General features: G+C 38.4%; 1 protein-coding gene across 4 annotated transcripts in view; it reads left to right on the forward strand.

The window, feature by feature from the left end:
• Positions 1-12310, forward strand: part of EPB41L4A (erythrocyte membrane protein band 4.1 like 4A) — a 255314-nt gene that overhangs the window by 144058 nt on the left and 98946 nt on the right. For all 4 annotated transcript variants that reach the window (XM_040446772.1, XM_040446767.1, XM_040446777.1 and 1 more), the window contains exons 5-7: positions 782-860; positions 9127-9224; positions 10375-10495. In XM_040446772.1, the coding sequence (XP_040302706.1) occupies positions 782-860; positions 9127-9224; positions 10375-10495 (298 nt within the window). The remainder of the gene's footprint in view (positions 1-781; positions 861-9126; positions 9225-10374; positions 10496-12310) is intronic.

Below are 12310 nucleotides of genomic sequence, written 5' to 3' on the forward strand. Positions count from 1 at the left end.
CAGGCAGTATTATTTTTTCTCTGTGTCTGGCTTATTTCACCTTGCATAGTGTTCTCCAGGTTCATCCATGTTGTCTCAAATGAGAAGATTTCTTTCTTTTTTATGGCTGAATAATATTCCTGTGTGTGTGTGTGTGTGATGTGATGCGATATATATAGATAGTATCCATTAGTTCACTGATGGACACTTACGTTGCTTCTATATCTTAGCTATTATGATTAATGCTGCAATGAACATGGGAGAGCACATACATCCCCGAGATCCTCATTTCATTTCCTTTGGATAAATACACAGTAGTGGGATTGCTGGATCATGTTGTAATCCTCTTTTTAATTTTCTGAGGATTTACCTACTGTTTTCCATAATGGCTGAACCAATTTACATTCCTAGCAACAGTATACAAGGGTTCCCTTTTGTCCATATCCTTACCAACACTTTTGTCCTATTGCTAATCGCCATTCTTATAGGCGTCTGGTGATATCTCATGGTTTTGATTTGCATTTCCCTGATGATTAGTGATGTTGAGTATCTTTTCATGTGTCTGTTGGGCATTTGTATGTCTTCTTTAGAAAAATGTCTATTCTGGTCCTTTGCCCATTTTTAAATTGGTTTGTTTTTTGCTATTGACTTGTAGGGGTTCCTCATGTATTTTGGGTATTAGCCCCTTATTGAATATGCAGTTTGCAAATATTTTTGGTGAGTGTAATTTTTAATAGTTGTATGATATTACACTTCTACTTTGACTAATTTTTAATATGAAATTTAACTTTTCTTATTTTAGCTGGACCTCCATATACTTTGTATTTTGGTATTAAATTCTATGCTGAAGATCCATGTAAGCTTAAAGAAGAAATAACCAGGTATAGTATTGACTTTGCTTTTGAACAATTCATGTATGGCATATACAGAGGGCTTTATTTAATACAAACTGGGGTCAAACATTTGAATGTGTGTCTACCTTGTTTTGTAATGCATCTCCACTGGGAGTTAAATTTAAACTAGCATTGCATGAGGAAGATCAGTGTCTGATGATAGATGTGTGTGAACAATGGCATGAACCCGGGTGACATGATGATAGATTTTGCATCTGCTGTGATGGGATATTTCTGTATCATTATTGTGAAGACTGCATTTGGCCTTTGTAGTCAGTAGCCGTTTGAACTGTGTAAAAGAAGGATATTTTGATACTCAGTTTGCATATGTAAATACAAATTTGAAGAGCCAGTTATTTCTCTTTATTTGGTTATAGCTTAAATGTGAGTTGTCCAGGGCTTTTGTTTATCTCCACAGGAAATGAAAAGATAATTGCTTTCAGTATAAAGGAGAAAAACAACAACAACAACAACAGGGTTTCACAGTGTATTCTTTCACCTTTGTCATCAAATATTTTATTTCAGTTATGGCAGAATTTCCAGTTGGTATTGATTATATTATTAAAAATAGTCCATGCCAACATTTGAAAGTGGCTTATAAAGAGCAGGCAGTAGTGTTAGGTTTTCACTGAACTCCACTAGACTGTATGTGGTAGCAAACAAAAGGATTTTCCCTGACTTAACGCTAAGTGGTCAGCTTTCTTAGTGAACCCGTATCACTGGCTCAAGGAAAGCTGAATGCGTTATTCAAAACCTTGGAAATTGTGTCTTTGATAACGAAGGTGGTCTGTGGTTTTGTTCCTATTCCATCCTTTCATGGTTTTCCTTAGATTCTTTTGTCTTGATTCTGGACTGCACTCAGAAGAGTGAGAAAAGAGGAGGCGAAGTGGACCTTTCCTGTGCTTCTCTGGAGTGCTGTAATTAGGCCTCATTTTTAGAACTGTGCCAAGCTTCATTCACATCTTCCATCTCCACTTTATAAAGGACCACTTTTAAAGGAGGGCTGTCCTGTGAGGCCTTCCAGGAACACACCTCTATGGGGGAAGGGCCGTTGTGTTGGGAAGGAATTAAGGAGAGGGGTCATATTTACATTAGAGCTTCGTGAATAATCTTTGCAGTTGAGGGATTTCTGAGTTATGGGCTCATGGGGAAACTGAGTCCAAGTGGTAAACACACACAAAGGCACACACACCCATGTTTGTAACTTATTAGGAAATTGCAAGGAAATAACATTTTATGAAAATACCAGGAAAGTCCTTCATTTTGAGGTTGTCAGTAACCTCTCTGTGCCTCACTTTCCTCAACTGTAAATTTGGAGATATACCTGTCTCATAAGGTTTTGTAAGCATGAAATGGTGTACTAAAAATAATGTAAAGCTTGTGTTAGTTGGCTGCATTTGGTCAGTAAGTGCTTGATAAATGGTAGTACTTACTATATCATTCTCTCCTCGCTCCAGCAGGTCAGTGGAGTTACATCTTGAGTGAGGGTTGGGTTCCAAAAGATACTCGATTTATTATTCATAAGGAGAGAAATGGGTGTTTTAGAATGCATTATTTTAAACCTGTTCACCTAATATTATGAACAGAAATTTCCCTTCAGAATCTACTACCAGCTCGTGAGCAGAATGTATAGATTTGTGGGTAACGTACAACCTCACGACATATTCCCTGCAATCTTCTTTGCCTCACATATTAGACCAGATCATGTAGCTAAGAACCAGATTACAGAGTTGGCTTCCAGCTAGTAACCATGACCTAAAATAATTTATTTTTATTGCCCAGAGCATATAGTTGAGCTTAGGTAAGTTTAATATGACTCAATATGATATCACTACATACTGATTTTTAGGATGTCCCGAAGATTAAGTCATTAATTTGCATGAATAGGTTCCTTTAAATGGATAGGCATCATGGACCTTACAAAGGGAGTCAATTGCATGAGATGATTTTGGCAAAAGTGAAACTAAAACCCAAACCCCAAATCTCCCAATATATGCTATGAAAGGAAAAGTGTACTTAGGTCAGCATTTGCAAGTTGAACATTTATCTTGCTTCAATTCTCTGGAAAACTCTTCTAGCCTACTGTGTATTGGCTCTTGGGTTGTTCGTAAGTTTTGACATGAAAATTAATGCTATCTAAAGTCTCTTCTCTTCATCGGCTCTTTAGATAATTTGTGTCCTCATGGTATCTGTTAAGCTTATTTTTAATTCTGATTCAAAATATTACAACAGCCTTCCACATATTTTGGATCATTTATAGCTCTGTATCCCCTGCACACTTGATAAGCATAACACATTTTGGTTAAGAAGACAGGCTTTGGGGGCGCCTGGGTGGCTCAGTCGGTTAAGCATCCGACTTCAGCTCAGGTCATGATCTCATGGTTCATGAGTTCGAGTCCCACGTTGGGCTCTATGCTGCCAGCTCAGAGCCTGGAACCTGCTTCATATTCTCTCTCTACCCCTCCCCTGCTCATGCTCTGTCTCTCTCTCTCTCTCTCTCTGTCTCATAAATAAATAAACATTAAAAAAAAAAAAAGGAAGACAGGCTTTGGAGTTAGATAGGCTGAGGTTTGCATCCTTGCTCTGCCACTCACTAGCTGTGTAAATTTGAGAAAACTATGTAACCTTTTAAAGTCTCCGTTTTCTCATCTGCAAAAACGAATTAAAGTATTTTTTCAAGAAGACAATGAAAGGAATATATAAGATGATACACAGGCCAAGTACTGACCCTAACACAAAAATATAATGTTCCATAGATGATAGGGGTAGTTGAAGTAAAAATAATGATAAGTACTTTATATTTTCAAATTATTGATTAAGAAATTAGGGAGGAAAAGACCAGCTTGGATTGGAGTCCTGGGTTGGGTCTTCCAGCTTAAAGTCAGTCCACTAGTCACAATTTTCTGGGTATAGTTGTTCATTTAATTATGAATCCTCCTACATCTGCCCTCTTGCCTACATTTCTTGAATTTGTGTGTAAGGACAGAACTCACTCATTCAGCTACCATCATTTAATAACTACATGGAGCACTGTGTCCAGTGCCCTGAGTACCAAGTAGATTCAGTAGTGACCCAAGAGAGAATTTCCGTCTTGCAAAGAGGGAGGACAGAGAGACTGTCTACTGCTTTGCTGGACGACCCTATCTGTGATGTCGCTGGAAGCTTTCTGAACCTTCAAGGATCTAAGAACAGTTTCTAAAAAAGAAAACAATGTTCCAAATGACTCGTTCATAATGGACACTCTTTAACTTCTAAACATTGGTATTTGGGGGTGTCTAGGTGGCTCAGTCGGTTGAGCGTCCGGCTTTGGCTCAGGTCATGATCTCATGGTTTGTGAGTTCGAGCCCCGTGTCGGGTTCTGTGCTGACAGCTCTGAGCCTGGAGCCTATTTCGGAATCTGTGTCTCTCTCTTTCTGCTCTTCCCCTGCTTGTGCTCTCTCTCTTTCTCTCTCTCGAAAATAAACATTAAAAAATTTTTTTAACATAGGTATTTGATTTTTTAATTTTGTTTTGTAATGTTTTAGAGCAGCCTTTGGAGACTGAAATTAAGCTTTTTTTTTTTTAATTTTATTACTTTAATATGGAAATTCCTATTTTTCACTTTGTGAAGATTAGTTTGTTTTAGCTTCTTTACCAGCTGAATGGCCTGCAGCTACATGTTCATGTCCAGAGTTTCTGTCCCCTCTAAGTGAGGATAAGGGTTTTCGATACAACACAGTTGAGACAAGGGTCACATTCTGGGATGGATGCAAAAGAAATCTGTGAGCCTTAAAGGATTATACAAATGTAAGGTGATATTATTGCTACTTGTTCCTGTATTGTAATCATGAGTTTTATACTTTGAGATGAAAGTGTTATTCCTGATTTTGCCACTTTTTCTTGAGAATCAATGTGTGCTTCCTCTACTATTTTTCTCCTTATTAAGCAATACATGCCATTTTCCCCTGCAATGTTCAATATTTTGTGTATCATAAACATTTCCCTCTGTCCTTCACAGTGAAGTTTTATCTGAAATGATTAGGCTCCTATCACATGCTAGGTTCCCTCTGTGTGGGAGGCAGAAAACAATCCTGCTTCCCTGTAGGTAGCTACTCTCCTCTTAGATTCTTCAGTGTCAAATTCACCTGGCACTGAAATCAGACTTCTCCCTGTCCCCAGATTGCTGTTTTCTCACCGGGTCCTAAGTCGCTGGAAGGTGTGCTTCAGGCGTGTTGGTGTGAGCATCTTTGGCCACTGAATTTCAGGGAACCTCGCTTTTGGGCTCTGGAAAGAATGGGGTGTCTCTGCCCCTTCTTGAAGCAAACCTCTGATACTTGCTGAATTGTTAATGGTGCTCAACAGCTTGTACATCGTTGGTGTCAGCTCAGCTCTTTGCAGTGAATGTCAGATAAGCAGAAAACTGTGAAGCCAATATTTTAAGCCCTTCACTTGTGTTGTACTGGGAGTAGTGCGGTGGCTGTGGACAGGGTGGAAGACCCAGCTTTTTTACCCCAGGGCTCATGATCTAGCTAGGAAGACAGTGTGTATACACCAAGATATTAATTTACATGAAAATATAACCAATACCTGCTTTAAGAAGCCTCTTCTTTGCACCAGAATGCCTGGAAAGCTTCCTTATTAAGTGGATCATCTTTAATGAGTGTTCCATTTTTCTCCAATAGGGGTATAGTATAACCAGGGTCACAGTAGAGTTGATCATCAAAACCCTCACACTTTGGAGAATGATGAGAAGAGCTGTTAATAGTTATACATGTATAACAGGCATAAAGAAGATCTGTCCTAGGCAAACTGGCATGCAGTTTCCCCCTAATTAAAACCACAGATAAAAAGGATTCAAGCATCCAATCATAGCCTTAAGCAGAGTAACAGAGGGAAAGACTCACCAACTCTAAATTTCTGATTTAAATAAAATATTAAATGTACACTAAGTCCCATAAAATTGACAAAATAAGTTATATGCAGTTAGTTAAAAATAGGCCCTGACATAATGATAAAATATTTGTTTAGTATATGAAAATATGATTCTACTGTATCATGAATTTGTCATATAAAAAACTGATATGATGCTTGCTGTGATAAAGATTAAGCAAATTCTTAATTAAAAATAGTTTACTTGTCTTTTGATTTTAGTGGATTTTTCTTTAATGCAATGACTTAAAGATCTCTGGTATCTTTAAAAGGCAGGCTGTCCAGAGAAGTTTGAACAGATGTCCTTTTTTCTTTTTCTTTGTGAATTTCTCAGAGACAGCAAAGAGTGTTCAGTTTTTTCCATTTCAGCCATCTGTCTACCTATTCAATTTGTATATCTATCCATCAAGCCAACATTTATTGAGCAATTACTATGTGCCAGACCTATATACTGAGACTACAGTCACTGATGGGATATGGTCCATTTCTTTGTATCTGTTTGTCTTTCTCTCAGTTTCAGTTCTTTGTGTTTTCATCCCCCTCTGTTTCTCTTTCCTCTTCTCTTTGAAGCAAACTCTTGTGGGATTAGGTTCCTCTGTTTCTGTATTTGGCAAGCGATTTGACTGTTCAGTCAGATATTATAAAAGTCTTAATAGAACAAGACAAATATGCATCTGTGACCCATTTCCTTAAAAAAAAAAAAAAACACTTCAGGAAAAGAAATTCCAAGTTAACAATAGAGAGAGTGTAGCTAAATAAATGTTAATTTCCAACAAGCAGTAGTAATTCTAGCAAAATTTGTCTTCAGTGTATAAGCTTTTGTATTTAAGTTCTACTAATAGTACTTTACTCTGCTTTTTTCCTCCTCAAGGGGAGGATAGATGATTATAACAAAGTGGATGTGATATCCAAGATGAGCATTCAGGTCATGGGGAGTAGTTAAGTAGGGCTAGAAAAGTAAACGCAAGTTAGGGAGTAGAGATAGTCATTGGTTAATGGCAAGAAATTTTGGCTCAAGAAGCGCAAGTCTTCCGAGGATTTTTTTTAAACTGGTTGTAGTTTATTTTTCTCTTGGTGCAAGCCACCGAGTTGCAGAGTGTCAGGAAGGCTTGAGTGTGGCTTGGAGAGTAAAGAGTGGGGTTCTCTCAACTTCCTTTTTGCTGTTTTGCTGTAGAAGAACCCAACCACTTTTGCTGGCTGCAGCTTGCCTAGTAGTGGGTAGCAGAGGGGAGGGAAGGGCTCTGATGAGCCCAGCACCTCCTGAAGCCTGCTGGCTGCTGGTGGCCACCCAGGACTGGGGCCCGATGTTGGCCTTGTCAGGCTGGCCACCAGGCTGCCTCCTCCTGGCTTCCAGAGCCAGGTCACAAGTATTGGTGCCGCTGGAGGCCTGGGGGAGATTCTGAGCATTCTGGGGACTCCCAACACTGTAGCCATGGACTGGAGGGTGGACTTGGTGAAAAAGAAGCTTGCCTACCAGGATTTGGGTTGGTGTTGGGGAGACCCGGGTGGTGAGGCGTGGCTTCTCCAGGATGCCCTGCATTTCCCAGGAGCTGTTATTGGGCATGGAACCTTGGTGGCACCGGAAATAATCGTGGGTGGCCAGGAGGGAGCCATTGGAGGGGATGACTGCTGTGCTGTCACTTTTGGGCCTGTGGAAACCAGTGCAGCCACCTCTTGTGGGCCTTCGTGCATGATCACCAGTGGCAGGGGTGCAGATGGGGACCCTAGGCCATAGAGCCCATTTGCAAAGGAGACTGAGGCAGGCCACTCCAAGACCGAGGCCTGCATGTCACAAACTCTCTTAAGGATCTGAATTTTATTCTGAAAGCAAAATGAAATTTTTTAAAGGTCTTATTTTTTCCAGGGAGTGATATGATCCTATTTTTCTGTTAAGAATTTCATCTACTTTTCGGGGAGGTTGTTTGGAAGGGAGATAAGTGTGAATGTTGGCAGAGCACTGAAGGTTTCAGAAATCGGGTGGATAGTGACCTGGCGTGGATTCCAAAAGACAACAGATTTAGTGACTGAATGCACATGCCAGGGTTGCACATTGTTGGTAGGTTTCTCTTACTTGGATATATGGAGACTGTGGTGCTGTTTACTAAAATGGGAATTCAGGAAACACAAGGTATTAAGAACATTATCTCTTAAGCTTGTGGATGCAATCAAACTTGGTCCAGTCTTCTAGAAATAATCAGAGTAGTATCTAACATTTGGATTCCCTCCCTATGGCCTTTGGTTGTGAGCATTTGGAGAAAAGAAACTTAATACAGCTGACTTTTATAATTCATTTCCTTTGCCCTTTTCCTGCCCTTCCCAGTGACATCAAGAGTTGGCTTGCAAAGAAAGAGAAATTACAAAGGACACAGCCTGGTGCATGAGTGTGTGAATGCATGCTGCATTGTAGGTAATGGTGGCTGAGGACGGTGTTGATGGTTCATTGTATTGGTTCATGTATCTCTGGCTTCTCTCACCCTCACTCCACAGGCAGAAAGACTGGATGGGGGAGAGAAGGAGGGCAAGCCAGCCAAAGTTGCATAGCATCCTGATTAAGAGGTTCTAGAGTCGTATTGCCTGGGTTCCAGTTCTGGCTCTGCTGCTTAACTAGTTGTGACATCTTGGATGAGATACTTGACTTCACATCTTTGTGTCTATTAGTTACTTCATTCTGCAAAATGGAGACAATAATAGTACTGGCCCTATTTTAAAGTCTTAACATAAATTACTGTATGTAAAACACTTAGAATGAGTTACTATATTAACAGTATTTGGGACAGTGGGTGGCACTATTCTAACAGGTTCTTTTAGGCAAATGGAATGAACAAAGCCATAGATAATGGGCATGAGAATTGATGGAATTGCACCATAATGACCTTTTTATCCTGTACCCATGGTTTTAGACCCTGTAGGTAACACATCATAAAGGTTGTTCCTACCAGTAAGACCGTGTCATAGTTGTAGTGGCAATGGCATTAATGAGAATGGTGAGAGTAGCTTTTATGTAACTTCCACATTGACCTCATGAGGTGTAGACACTTCACTGTCCCAGCTCTGCAGGTGCAGAGACTGGCTGTTGGAGAGGGTCAGTAGCTGCCCAGATGAATACTGGAGCTGGGAAGCAACCCATCCAGTCTCACTTGAGAGCCTACACTTTTGAGCCACTACCCTGTATTGCTTACGTGTGTTTAAATAGTTCCTGTTCACTCAACAGCCCCCTCATAAAAGCACAGAAGTGGCTTTATTTTCCTTCAAGGTGATTGGCTGTTGCTGTGATTATCAGAGACTGAAACTTCAGGTCTGGGTAGTGTAAGATATCATTAATCTCTTTTTTCCATTTCTCTTTTAGATATCAGTTTTTCTTGCAGGTGAAGCAAGATGTCCTTCAGGGCCGGCTGCCCTGCCCTGTCAACATCGCTGCTCAGCTGGGAGCATATGCCATCCAGTGTAGGTTCCACTAAAGCATATTGAGAAAAAAAAATGTGAATGTTTCTTTTTAAGCAAGTTTAGGTACTAAAGTTCTTCTTATCAAGTGATATTTTCCTAAAAAAATATTTAGTCAAAATTCAAGTTTTAATCAGTGTTTTCTCAGAAGAGTTAAAAGTGAAACCAGTTACATATCCCTTGTAATAGGTCACATTGGAGTTTTAGTCACAGGAACAGCATTGATTCTTAATTAGGTGGAGTGTCTGAAAAGCCCTTCTAGTCTACATCCCACCTGAGTTTTATTGATCCCCTCAAGCTGTTTTGTCTCAGAGATCACATTGCTCCCAGGCAGCTGTTGTGAAGATTCCATGTGGTCAGATGCCAGTGACCGTTCAGGGTGTGGCACACATTTGTCACTCATTGCGCTTCAGCTCTTGGCATCAATATGGCAACCATGTGGGGGAAGCTCCACACTGCATTGTCATTTTGGAGGCTGAGGATGTTTCCACTTACAAATACTGAGTCCTTTCTAAGAATGAAGCCAGGGATGGGGGCAATGAGACAGCATTTTCCTTGCCTTTATGGCATTTCCAGTTCAGAGATGGTGTGGAAAGAAATATCCTAGGAAAAATGGCACATAGTTGAACTGGGTTGGACTTGGAAGGTGTATTAACATAGGGAGGAAAACTTTAATAAATGTAATGATGAGCTTCTGGTTTGATTTTGCTTCTTTGTATAAACTAATATACAGCATTATGTTAAATTTCCCTGATTGCTGTTTGGGGCATATACATTTTGATTCATATACTCTTGATGCCTTTTTCTGAGAGGATATGTTGACATCATCATTGTTTTTTGCCTCTAGCTTTTCTAATATATGCACAATAAATTCTATTTATACCATTTTATTTCATGCAACCTGGTAAGAATAATTGAAATGAGAATGATAATTATAGTCTTTCCGAAAGCAAAAATATAGAACTTATGTTCTTAAGACAAGATTTTATTTATACTGTTCATATATACTCACCAGTTGTTTTTTATTAAAATTAGTTATGTATGAATTTATTAATAAGACATTTGAAGAAAAATTTTTGGCATGATAGGAATATTTTTGAGTATTTTTAGGAATATTGTTCTAAAGTGGAAAAAAATACAATTTGTTTTTTAGCTGAGCTTGGAGATTACGACCCATATAAGCATACTGCAGGTTATGTGTCAGAGTACCGGTTTGTTCCTGATCAGAAGGAAGAACTTGAAGAAGCCATAGAAAGGATTCATAAAACTTTAATGTAAGAATCACATTTTATTAACTATAGTCAACATGCTGTACATTAGATCCCCAATACTTCATTTTATAACCAAAAGTTTATATTCTTTAGTCAGCATCTCCCCATTTCCCCCATCCCCAGTCCCTGGCAACCACCATTGTAGTCTTTGTTTCTATGAGATTGCCTTTATCAGATTCCACTTCAAATGCTCTCATAGTGTTTGTCTTTCTCTGTTTTATTTCACTTTGAGTAATGCCCTCAAGAACCATCAATATACTTGAGAGTTGCTAAGAGAGTAGATCTTAAATGTTCTTACCACACGAGAAAGAAATGTAATCATGTGACAAAATGAGGGTGTTAGTTAACCCTATGTTGGTAGTCAGTTTGCAATATATGAGTATCAAATCAATACATTGTACTCCTTAAAATTGCACAGTGTTATATATTGTATTTGATATACAACCAAAGCTAGAAAAAAAAATCATGTCTTATGTTACATCATCCATTAAGTATCATCTTTTGCTTTTGGTAGTCTTAAGAAAAGTTTCTAGAATGATAAATTCTTCACATATGCCTTGAACATTCTAGCATTTTTTTCTTTTAAGTTTTTTTTTAAACTGCTTATAACACTAAAATGCTCATAGAAAACTCAAGTAACTTTAAAAATGTAAAGGAGAGAGTAAATTTCAAAACCTAACGTCAATGTATTTTTGATTAATGGCCTTCCAGACCTCTCTTTATGCATAAATTCACATAAAGAAAATTTATTTTGTATAGATTTATGTATGTATGATTTAACATTAATGGAATCATTCTGTATATATTGTTATTTTGCAATTTCCTGTTTTTTCAGTCATCAGTACCTTGTGAAATGTATTCTTCTAGTTCTATTTTAAAACCACAAACCTTAATGTATTCTGGATTGGGTCTGTCTTAAGGATGTAAATTCTTTACAGTTATAAGCAAAGTCCTATTCAGTCTACAGCAATGAATCTGGAAATCATGATGACACCTTGGAGGGTATTATGTTAACACCACATGCACTTCTGAGAATATACACACTCCCCTAGTAGGATTTTCAATTAATGGCCTACAGCATTGAAGTTATAATTTAATTATAGTTATTTTGGTTAAATCCTCTATACTGATTAATTTTGCTTTATTCCCTCTTATGTAACATTCCCTCTTGAATTTGCTTGGTTTCAGATCTATTATAGTTAAGAAAAAAAATGTAGAATTAATCTGGTCAACAAAAAATGTTTGCCTAAAGGATCTGTTTCAGTGAGTAGCAGCAGAAGTCAATTGCTGAATTGTAATCAGAGAAACCAGGCTTTCCATCTTGTATTAGCATGCACCAGAATGCTCTTAAGCCTGATTATAGAGTCCTTCATTTTAAGGTTTCCCTGAAGTGGATGCTAAGAGAGTGCCTCTTATAACATTATGAAGGGCAGTGTGTTTGGCACATTCTGAGAATACTAATTCCAGGAGTTTCAAAGTACAATTACATTTTTGAAATTATCAAGGAGCTTTGGGTAAAGGGCCTTACATGTTTTATGTGATGGTATTGACAGTGTGACTGTTATTTCTAAGAGAATAAAGCTTGATCAAGATTTAGTAGCTTTCTTGTGTCTAATTTGTCATGAACATTCTTTATAGATTTCAAAATTGAGGTGTATTGCTGGATTTTCCAGGGTACCATGGCTGAAACATTGGATGCATCAAAGCAGGATTTATTAATTAAAAAAATTCATAGCTCCTTTTGTTAACTAAAAATCTGTCTCTCTTACACACACACACACACACACACACACACACACACACACACACACACACACA

The sequence above is a fragment of the Herpailurus yagouaroundi genome, unplaced genomic scaffold (assembly GCF_014898765.1).
Source record: "Herpailurus yagouaroundi ecotype Mexico unplaced genomic scaffold, PumYag 29, whole genome shotgun sequence".
Lineage (NCBI taxonomy): Eukaryota > Metazoa > Chordata > Mammalia > Carnivora > Felidae > Herpailurus > Herpailurus yagouaroundi.